Source organism: Mercurialis annua, linkage group LG4, assembly GCF_937616625.2.
Source record: "Mercurialis annua linkage group LG4, ddMerAnnu1.2, whole genome shotgun sequence".
Lineage (NCBI taxonomy): Eukaryota > Viridiplantae > Streptophyta > Magnoliopsida > Malpighiales > Euphorbiaceae > Mercurialis > Mercurialis annua.
In genome coordinates this window covers 19248397-19259230 of record NC_065573.1, presented here as the reverse complement: position 1 = coordinate 19259230, position 10834 = coordinate 19248397, and the positions used below count along the sequence as shown (strand labels likewise).

The 10834-nt window shown below is 34.6% G+C and overlaps 2 protein-coding genes across 4 annotated transcripts; one reads left to right on the top strand and one right to left on the bottom strand.

Annotated features, from left to right (window-relative positions):
- The first annotated feature begins 3504 nt into the window (after window positions 1-3504).
- Window positions 3505-7136, top strand: LOC126679321 (histone deacetylase HDT2-like). The gene is made up of 10 exons (XM_056105616.1): window positions 3505-3686; window positions 3997-4067; window positions 4189-4400; window positions 4569-4585; window positions 4712-4759; window positions 4849-5036; window positions 5703-5828; window positions 5954-6050; window positions 6649-6772; window positions 6860-7136. The coding sequence occupies exons 1-10, from the start codon at window positions 3674-3676 to the stop codon at window positions 6918-6920; spliced, it is 957 nt and encodes a 318-aa protein (XP_055961591.1). The 5' UTR covers window positions 3505-3673; the 3' UTR covers window positions 6921-7136.
- A 627-nt stretch (window positions 7137-7763) lies between these two features.
- Window positions 7764-10743, bottom strand: LOC126677679 (splicing factor U2af small subunit B-like). 3 transcript variants are annotated; one of them, XR_007640568.2, is made up of 6 exons: window positions 10343-10743; window positions 10181-10262; window positions 9249-9375; window positions 8715-9172; window positions 8553-8586; window positions 7764-8078 (listed from the first exon to the last, which is right to left on the bottom strand). XR_007640568.2 is itself a non-coding variant. In XM_050372432.2 (5 exons), the coding sequence occupies exons 1-4, from the start codon at window positions 10673-10675 to the stop codon at window positions 8758-8760; spliced, it is 957 nt and encodes a 318-aa protein (XP_050228389.1). In that variant the 5' UTR covers window positions 10676-10743; the 3' UTR covers window positions 7764-8586; window positions 8715-8757. The 3 variants fall into 3 exon arrangements, 2 of the variants coding, with proteins under 2 accessions (XP_050228389.1, XP_050228388.1); XM_050372432.2 differs by having other exon boundaries at window positions 7764-8586; XM_050372431.2 differs by lacking the exon at window positions 8553-8586.
- Between the last annotated feature and the right edge of the window lie 91 nt (window positions 10744-10834).

The window sequence follows — 10834 nt, the reverse complement described above, 5'->3', positions numbered from 1 at the left end:
TTTCTAATAGATATATTCCTACTTCGGTATGTCCCCCGAAAAGTCTTCTTGTTGTGTCCCCTCTGTCCACATCGGTTGTATTTTTTTTTCCTTTTCCTTCAAATATCCTTTTATTCTTTGTTTCTTTGGCCGTTCCGCTGGTGTCTTCCCTATAGAAGGTAAAACTTCAATACTTTCAACTTCAATAGGCACATCTCATTCACTTTTACCAGGGGATAGACAATCGCCTCATAAACTTTCAGAAAATTTTATTTAGTGAAAAATTGAGAACAATATTGATATGGATCTAAATGAAACTTGGTGAAAATTACAACGGCGTGTGGGCACGGCATTTCATCGATTTGAAACCTTCCACAAGTGCAATCCTTCTCTTTTAGCTTCACTATCATAGTGTCACCACCGCCTTCAACACTGTATATTAAGGCTACAGATGGTATAACCTGTCAAGTATATAGTTAGACAATAGGTAGCATACTAGTGGTTAACTTTTGAAAGTTAACACCTACTTCAATCTAACAGTAATGTAACAAAATTATATTGAAACCAAAAATAAATTATTTCATATTGTTACCTTCGTTGTCATAGATGTTGCATAATTTTTCCTCAGTTCATTTTCTGCTCTAGTCGTCAATTTTGTCTCTGTTGATAGTGCAAGATTCCTATTCTTATAAGTCCACTCTTGGACTAAACGCCTCATATACTCTAAGAGTGTTGCTATCAGCAATTCCCTGGCTACCTTTAGCGATGCATTAATCGACTCGGCAATGTTCGATGTCATTGTAGAGTATATATTAGCCTTTGCATGTCCTCTTGCCCATTTATCAAATCCAATTTCTTCAAGGTACGGTTGTATTCTTGCGTTCATGCTATCGAGGTCTTCCATGAAGTAGTTAAAACCGGTTACTGTGTATGCTCTCGCAGCCCCAAAAAAGTTGTCCCTCAACCTTTTCGCATTTATTCTAAAATGTCTTTGTATGTTACCCATGAGATGATACATGCAAATTACGTGACTAGCTTCTGGAAAAACAGATTGTGCAGCTTTAGAAATGTTATCATGCCTATCGGAAACGATGCAAAGGCTGTCCTTCTCCTCAAAAGTTTCTTTCAGTTTTATAAAAAAATATTTCCAAGATGCATTATTTTCGGAATCAACAACACAAATTGCTAGTGGAAATTTTTTACCATTTCCATCTTATGTCGATGCAGTAAGTAGTGTTCCGTCGTAGTTCGATTTTTGAAAAAAGTCTCGTCCTCTATAATAACCGGTCTACAATAGAGCCAACCTTTTCTAGATGCATCCATAGCCATGAAAACATATTTAAATCTGTTTTCTTCAGATCTAATCAAATCAACAACTGATCCGGGGTTCGTTTGTATTATCATATGCAATAAACTAGGCAAAACAGAATATGATTCCCACGGTATACCACGAACGGTATCAAGCGCCTTCCTTCTTGACCTCTATGCTTATTGTAAGATAAAACCATCCTATATTTTTTCTGAATGTCATTTATGATGTCGGCTGGCGTGTACACTATTTTGACATTGAAAACCCTTGATTTTATATTCACCAATTATTGCAGTGGTTGCTTGTCGTTTCTCTTTCAGTCTGATTTCAGTAGGACAAGTATGAATATTGTTTAATCTTCTAATAACAAACATACTTGTTTTCCCGTTGCTAGAAACTCTCATCACCCAATACAATTAACCAAATATTCCTTTTTACACGACTTACTTATTTTATATTGAAAGTGGTTCTCAATTGCATAAAAATAAAGAGAAGATTGAAGTTATCTTTTGTCTTTGAATACTTGTCCAATATAGACTTATTTCACACTGTAGTTGACACAATCTCTAAATCAGTTGGTATACTGATGGTCTCCTCTTCTGTAAACTCTGAGTTTTTGCATATCAATTTTGCATAATTCACAATATCAAAGATGGTGTTACTTGAGAATGATTCTTCCGTTGGCTCTTCATGAAAATTATTCAAAGGTACATTATTGATATCAATCATAAGTTGTTGATTTTCAATTTGTTTCACCGTGACACACAAAGGAAAGTGTGTCATTCTCGCTTCGTTTCTTTTCAGTTCTAGGTAGAATTAGACGCTTTCATTATCATCGACGTCCACATGTTGTTGATTAGGTTCCAATTAATATTTGAGATCTAAATGGTTTCCCAACTATTCTCTTTCAGTACACCACATATCAGTGCGTTCATCATTTCAAAATCTGTGTCCTCCTTAATCAAAATTCTTTTGATTTTGTAATTCGAGTAGTTAAAACTGTCATCCCATACGCCGTTGCAGTATAGAATTATTTTCAATGTCGTCATTCCTACATAATAACATTTGCAAACGTTTATTATACATCTCATACATATATTAGACAAACTAGTATCCATCCTAACTTGTTTCTACTCAATATTTAAAGTAAAACATTGGTTAACCTTCAGATTTAATCAATAAAAAATGTTCATCATTTCAAAAACATAATGAAATTTCAGTGTTTAGTATAATACAATTCAATACAATATCATCAGCGATCAAAACGTTTTTATATTATAAATTTCATATTAAATTCTAAACTTACATGATTTCAGTTTATTCTGATTAGCTTCGTCCTTCATGATTTGAATATGGATCACCAAATAGCAATAAAATTCATTTGATCAATTCTGTTTTCTCTCTATTGTTTGATCCAATTCTCTGTAATCTCTCACTTTTGAAGAACCGAATATCAACAGATTTCATGGAATCAAAAAATTTGCTAATTAGGAAAAATTTGCGTTGAATTAAAAGTTGAGATCAATTTTAGGAGAATTTTGGATCAGGAGCTGACTGTTATCTTAATCAGCTGTTAATCGTATATTTTTAATTTATGAAAGTTAATTTTGCAAGAAAAAAGAAGAGAAACGTGATTATCGAAATGGAAAATCACAGACGTAATTGTGTGATTATTTATGATTAACTTATATAATTGGATTTGGATTCCCTCAAGTTCATTTGAACTTGAGAGGGTCATGTTCACGATCTACACCATCATTATAAAATGAACGGTGTACATTAATTTGATTGGAATTGTACTTTTTTGATCTATACCGTTCATTTTGTAATTGACGGTGTAGATCGTGAACATGATCCCGGGTCATATTCACGATCTACACCGTCATTATAAAATGAACGGTGTACATTAATTTGATTGGAATTGTACTTTTTTGATCTACACCGTTAATTTTGTAATTGACGGTGTAGATCGTGAACATGATCCCGGGTCATATTCACGATCTACACCGTCATTATAAAATGAACGGTGTACATTAATTTGATTGGAATTATACTTTTTTTATTTATACCGTTTATTTTGTAATTGACGGTGTAGATCGTGAACATGATCCCCTCAAGTTCATTTTTGAACTTGAGGAAATCGCACTCTTATATACTTGTCTATTTTTCTCATCTACCAAGCCCATCTTGAGGGCCTTGATTTCCCTAATTTAACTCCAATTGTCACGGGCTGTACTAAAGCAGTTCTCCCGCTCCTTTTTTCCTTCCTCTTGTCTGTTGGTATAAATCAGTATAAACTATATTTTCTCGAACCCTAAAATAATTTACAAAAATCTGACACTTGTTACTGCCTCTTCATCAAAGAAGAAATCACACTCTGTAACCATGACGTTTTGGGGTAATTTTTCTCTCTAACGCTTTCAAATTTGTGTAAAATGCTGCATTTTCGTTTCATTAATGAAATTTTCTTTGAGTTGTTGGATTTTAGTGTTGTAATTTGGTGTTCTTTGCTATGATTTTCGCTGTTCTAGTATGATCACATTTCTTTATTCTGTAGATGAATTTTTTTTTTGATGAATTGTAGATGAAAATTAGTGGCGGCATTTGCTTCTTTATCTTTTAATTCCTTAGGTTTTTCAGTATTGATCGACGTGTATTTTTCATGTGCAATTTGTAAATTTTTCTGTTTAACACAAATTTAATTTCAGGTGTTGAGGTTAAAAGTGGAGTGCCACTTGCAGTTGAAAGTGGTGGTGATTTCATGGTGCATCTTTCACAGGTTATTTTTTTGATTTTTGGTTGAGAATGTTAATTAATTAATTTTGACGCCCTAATTTCTCCATTTTTGTTTACAAGTATATGGATTGTTTACTTTTTTTGTATATATGATATGTGGACAGGCGTGCCTTGGCGAGGTCAAGAAGGATAAGGGAAATGATTCTGTTATTCTGTCTGTGAAGGTTGGTGATAAGAAGATTGTTATTGGAACACTTTCTTCGGAAAAGTTTCCTCATTTAACTTTCGACCTGGTCTTTGATCAAGACTTTGAGCTTTCCCATAACGGGAAACATGGAAGTGTATACTTTTGTGGTTACAAGATGCCGAATCAAAGATATCCTTTTTTTGTTGGTTTCTCCTTATGTGCTTATCTTATAGACATTTTATATTTTTGAGATTAAATCCGTGGTTGCTGTTTTCTGCTTTAATCATCCTTGAACTTGTTGGTTTGTTACTTTTGCTTGTTTTCTCCTTAACTGCCTTCCTTTTGTTGTTCGGCCACTACTGATGATGTTACAGGTAGTCTGACAAATGTTCTTTCTATTTTTTACCGTTTTAAGTAAAGCCTTTTTAGGTCCTCTTTTAATTTTCATTAGGACTTTTGGATTTATTTACTTTTTTGTGTGTTATGTATGTAACTTGCAGATTCTGAGACTGAAATAGAAGAGGATCTTCCAGTTGCTACCAATAATGGTTGAGAATTGTTGTTTATTTTGTATTTTGCGTGTAATTCTCTTCAAGGGACACTTCTTTTAATACTTTGCTTTAAATTTCACTTGCAGGGAAACCTGCATCAGAAACTAAGAAACCACAGCCTCCGACAGAAAATTTAATAGCTGAAGGTAAGCGAAAGGTGAAAATTGTAGAACCAAAGAAAGATGACGAATCTGAGGAAGAGACTGATGATAGTGATTATACAAGTGGTGATGAGGATGACTCGTCCGACGAGGATGATTCTGGTGATGATAAGGTACTCTAGTCTGTCTGTTTGGGTTTATTATGACTTGCTCTCTTCAAAACCAGTAATTGAAACGCATGCATAGGGCTTTAATTTCTTTCCATTAGTATTATGGACATTTTGAAGATGGAAGAATACTTAAGGCCTGTGCATCATAATATAGTAAATTAGTGAATAGAATCTGGCTAGCCTTTTCGATGGTTTTCATAGAAATTATGATTATATACTGGATATCATTTTTAGTCAGATGTAGGTTGATCGTTAATTTATTCGTGTTACCATGCTGACATGTTAGTAGGAAGTCAGTTATGGTTATCATTTTTGCTATGACTATACAGTATGCTGGGATACTAATGTATTTGTCACTTTGGTAGTTGTTTTACCTAGTTATAAATTATTAATAATCTTAAATTACATTGCTAACAATTTGGGCTTCTCTTTATTATTTTCAAAGAGGTTCTCTTAGTAACTTTTAAGATGATTATATTTGGTTGTTTTATTTGTGATAATCGTGGACTTTCTTTTAGATATATCAGTTTCCAATGTGCAAGTTTTATATGTTAGTGACTACTGATTAGAGTTTTTATGGGTAATCAGCTATTCTTGCTTACTCTATAGTTAAACAAATGCAGTTTTGATGTAATATGTTTTGCTAATTGTACTGGATAATTTATTAAGGAAATTAAAATCATTGGCAATGGCAAGAATGATGAGGATGCTGAAAGTGACAATGAAGATGATGAAAGTGACGATGAAGATGAAGAAAGTGATGATGAAAGTGACGAGGAGGAGGCACCAAGGGTGGTAAGATTATTTAATATGCTTGTCAGTTGGTCATGCTCAAGTCGCTCCATATACCAAGCCATTTACATGTATATATATTTTAAAGCTATCCATTGAATAATATGGTCATATTTGATTCCCTACAGTTGAAGACTGAACAGGGGAAAAAGAGATCAGCAGAATCCTCAAAGAATACCCCACCCCCTGAAAAGAAGGCCAAATTTGTTACTCCTCAAAAGACTGGTATATTCTTAGCAGAATCCCTCTTGTTGTATATAATATAGTGGCATTTCAATGATTTGCTTTTGTTGATTATTGAGTTGAATTTTGCTGCTCATATTGGTGCTTTTGTTGTGAGCTATATATGTAGTTATAAGGGGTGTGCAAAAATCAAACCTAACCAAACTGATATATTTGGTTTTGTTAGGTTTGACACTATGTAAAAATTTTAGTTTTTCGGGTTGGTTTTGGACCTAAAAGAAGTCGTGTTAAGTTTAAGTTTTTGTGCAAACTGAATCACGATAGCTGAACTGAATCTTAAAATCAACTAAACCTGCTGGTTCAGTTCCGTTTGAAAAAAATTATATTCTTTTAATTTTGGTTCGACTTAGAGTGGGTTCTATTCTATTCAAACAAAACGCACAGCACTGTGTGATTGTGTGACGGTCTCTTCATTTATTTGCTTAATTTATCTGTTTCAGTTGCTTCTCTCACTTGAGATCATCAACCTCTCATTATGACAATGTTTGCTTGTTTATTTCAAGATTTGCGTTGTTTAGTTGGCTTATCATGTGAGTTGTGGTCCTATGTCACTGAAAACTGGTACTGAATGTTTATGCAGACGGGAAGAAGGCTAGTGTTCATGTATCCACACCTCACCCTTCAAAGAAAATATTAAAAACTCCTGCCAGCAGTGACCAAAAGGAGCAGACTCAGAAATCTGTCAGCTGTAAAACTTGCAGCAGGTAGTTTTTTCCCCAGAAGGTCTTGAAAATTTTATGCTGATTGCAAACTTTAATAGCATTATGTTAATTCTGGTTCTTCCTTTGCAGGACATTTGGTACAGACGTTGCTTTACAATCTCATAAGAAGGCGAAGCACAATGCTGTATAAAAGTGAAGAATGGGTGGATTAATTTTTCTGCCTTGGTGTTTTTGGGTTGGTTGTTGTAAATGTGAAATGAGAGGGCAGCCTGGTAGATTATCTTGGGGGGTTTTGTTGGATATTCTGTGAATTGGTATTATGCAATTTAGAAATTGGATGGATTTGACATTTTAAATGACTTGGCATATATATTATAGTGAATTGCATTTGTTGCAGAAGCTTAAATCTGTAATTGTTCCGCTTTTATCTGAACCCAGGGGCTTTATCTTTACAGGTTCTGCCATTATAGCAGCTTCGTGCCGGTTCATAGTTTGCTTTAAATCTGGGTTTCTGAAGTCAAATGTATTCGAAAATGAGGAATGAATAGAAACATGATTTTTAAATCGACTTAAGTGGGAATATGCATCCTCAATTTATAAACAGTGAACAATTAACACATGAATTAATTTTATGAACAAATCAGTACACGAATTTGGCGATTATGAAAAACTAGCCCCATTTTAGTAATTTTTCTCCTCAATTTGTAAGTTAATTGCCCCTCAATTGGCAATTTGCTTCCTTTGACTTGTAAGCTAATTTGCTAAAAATGGGGCTAATTGCCCATAATCACCAAATTCATGTACTAATTTACTCACAAAATTAATTTATGAGTTATTTGTCAATTGCTTACAAGTTGAGAGCGCAAATTGCTACTTAAATCTTTTTTAAATCTCTAGAATTTCTTCAGCTATGAGAATAGAAACATGATTTTTTCCATTTCCTTTCAAGAATAAATGTGATTTTTTAGTTCAGCTAATAAATAGAAAAACAATAGAGATTATATTCCTCCGAAAACACATCGAGTCTATAATATTGAGAAGAAAACAAACACTCAACATAATTAATAATCCTTCTGGTCACAAACTCAGTAAAGAGAGAACCACCATAATGAAAAACAAAAAACTCAACAATGTTTACACATCAGAAAATTACAGTTTAAATATAATAAAAATAAAATCCTGTATTCCACAATCAGTAAACTAAATCTCTAGTCCAGTAGATGAATCTCAGAATGGCAAAGGAACATGCTGTTTTCTTCATTGCTCGAAACCAGAAGAGGTTTCTATATCATTTCGTATTACATAACATCCCGATCCTGCAAACACCTTCAGTAGACAAACTTCCAACCTGTATACAAATATCATGGTAAGCTGCCATAAAAGATTGAGACTGCAGGAAACCCTGAACCTGCAAAACTTGTAAAGCACATAAGATGACAAATTTCCACGGAAAAAACTCGATATTCAAAAGCAAAAGACCATGCTAAATTCCTGTAGTATTGAATTACCCATGCCTCCCTGCAAGTAACTATAACCAGATGATTAAACTGACCAGATAAAGCCTCCTCCTGTGTTCTTTTAGTTGAAAATGCCAATTGTGTATTCAATTAAAAAGTGTGCGATCTTATCACGAAATTACTATAAAAACTCTTTTGAGATGGTACAATGTCAAAAAAGAAAAACGATTTTGAAAATGTTTTAAAATTAAAAAGTTGAAAGCTTTGAAAAAAATAACTTTGTGGAACGATAAAGTCCATTTCCCCCCTAATTAAATTCGGTTTTAACTTTATAAGGTATTTATACGGCAAAACTTGAAATTTACTTTCATAACACAAGATAATGAACCTGTACTCCACCTGCACAGTGGAAAGGGCAGTAAGCTATTTTTGCTGAATAGGCCATCTTATCAGAAAAAAAAGGATTATCTTTTTCGTGCAAACAGAATAGGTTTTTTAGTAATAAGAAAAGTTGTCAAGGGACAAACCAAATGACATTGATCTGGTCAGCAATGTATATCCACAATGCTTTTAGTGGTGCTGATCATCATCATCATATTGACCTCCACTCTTTGCATCGCCATTGTTGTTCCGGTCATTGTTGAGGTTTTGGCCATCTCTATTATCAGATACAGGATGTTCTCTCTCCCTGTTCCACTGCTCAATCTTAGCCCTTCTTTCAGCACTGTTCTCTCTAGCAACAGGACTTCTATTTCTCCTTCCTGCAGGGCTTCTGCTTCGTCCTCTGTGTCCAGGACTTCGGCTTCTATGCCTTCTGCCCCGCTCTTGGTGACGGTCCCTATCATCATCTCGTCTACCAGGACCACGGCCGCCATGTGGGCCGCCATGTGGGCGTTCTTCATAACCACGGGGCCTACCAGGGCTATTGCTTCTACTGCGGCTACGTCTTCTCCTACTTCTTCCAAATAAGCGCCTCCTCAACTCCCTAAACATAGACAAAAGAGTACTAAAGTGAGCTCCAGTAATAATTTCCAGCACTCTAGAGAATTTAGAAAACTTACCTGCTAATCTTCTTCAGATGCATGAAGTTGCAGTAGCCACCTCGATTGCAGACATTTTCCTCATACTGCCTACACGTAGCTTCACGGAAATCCGTAACAGGAGAATAGTCGACAATAATTGGTCGCCCTATCACATCAATTATTAAGAAATAATCAATTCATGTTTCCATTTCATGTTAATGAGATATCACTACCAAGGAAAAAATATCGGAGCACGAATGTGAAATGAAACTACCAAGGCCACCATATTTTCAGCAAAAGCATTTGTTTTCAAATATCACTACTATAAATTATCCAGTCAGAAAATATAACACATGAAAATGCAAATAAATATAAAGGCCGCAAAGAGCCCCAGCATTTAGTGGAAATGTATAATTGTCTGGAATCGTCAATTCTGTAAATTTTGATGGCAGCAATTATTCGTAGTCGTAAGATCAAAAAACAAAACAAAGATTCTTGATTATATTTAACATACAAAACATACAAATACACACAAAAGAAGTCTTCATCACTAGTTAGGGAAATCTAAAATGAAATAATAAAATTGCATCAAATTCTACTGAGTCGACTCTAACATTTAGGAAGTGTTTCCAAGATTCTTTCGAGAGAAAAAAAACAATAAAAAAACAAAGCAATTAAAAAAATGATAAAAAGAAAATAAAATTAGGCCAAACTGATAATCTAAGTAGCACGGACACTTCATTCAACCAACGTGCCCCGTTTCAGAAACGTGTTGGATAATTGACGTTCCAGACACGAAACTTCACTTTCTACATAAGAAATGTTAAAATAACACTGTTTTCGCTCTGTGTCCCGTTTTCTAGTGTCCGTTCTACCTAGCTGACAATTGACATAATTTTGCAACATAAATTCCATTCATTTCCACAGACAAATTAAAATCCCAAAAAGAATAACAAAAAATGAATGAAAACCTGCATAAAAGCGGCCAGTGAGATTATTAAGAGCACTAGCAGCATGATCCTCTTCTCTAAACTGAACATAAACATTCCCAACCTAAACAAATCAAACAACACAAATTCAACAAAACCAAAACCAAACCAAACCCACCAACAAAAACCAAGAAACAAACAAACCATATGGTCAGCAAGATTATCACAAATATTCAACGACTCAAGATCCCCATATTTACTAAGCTCCTCAAAAAGATCCTGGTAAAAATCTTCAAAGTGATCCTGGGTCTTGCGGGGATCAAGTGACTGCGACTGAGACTGAGGATCGAGGCCGGGTGTGGTGAGCATATCGGGACGCTGGTACATGTTTGAAAGTAAAAGAGTGGGACTTATACTAGGTTTTGTATGGAGTCTTGAGCATCTGTCTCCGTGTCTGCAAGCTCCTATTTTGAAATAAAATGGACAGTTCACTCTGTCCTTCTCTGTTCCGAATATGGATGCTAAATGTTCCGCCATTTTTTGGGGTTTGATTCAGTTTTTTTATTTTTCTGTGATGAATTAGGGTTTTTGCGGAGATGTAAAAGAATAGATCTGTTTAAGAATGTAGAGGGAAAAGGGGGAGATAATGCCCTTAATGTTTATATTGAGGGCTAAGTAAGCCCTTAATGTATGTAA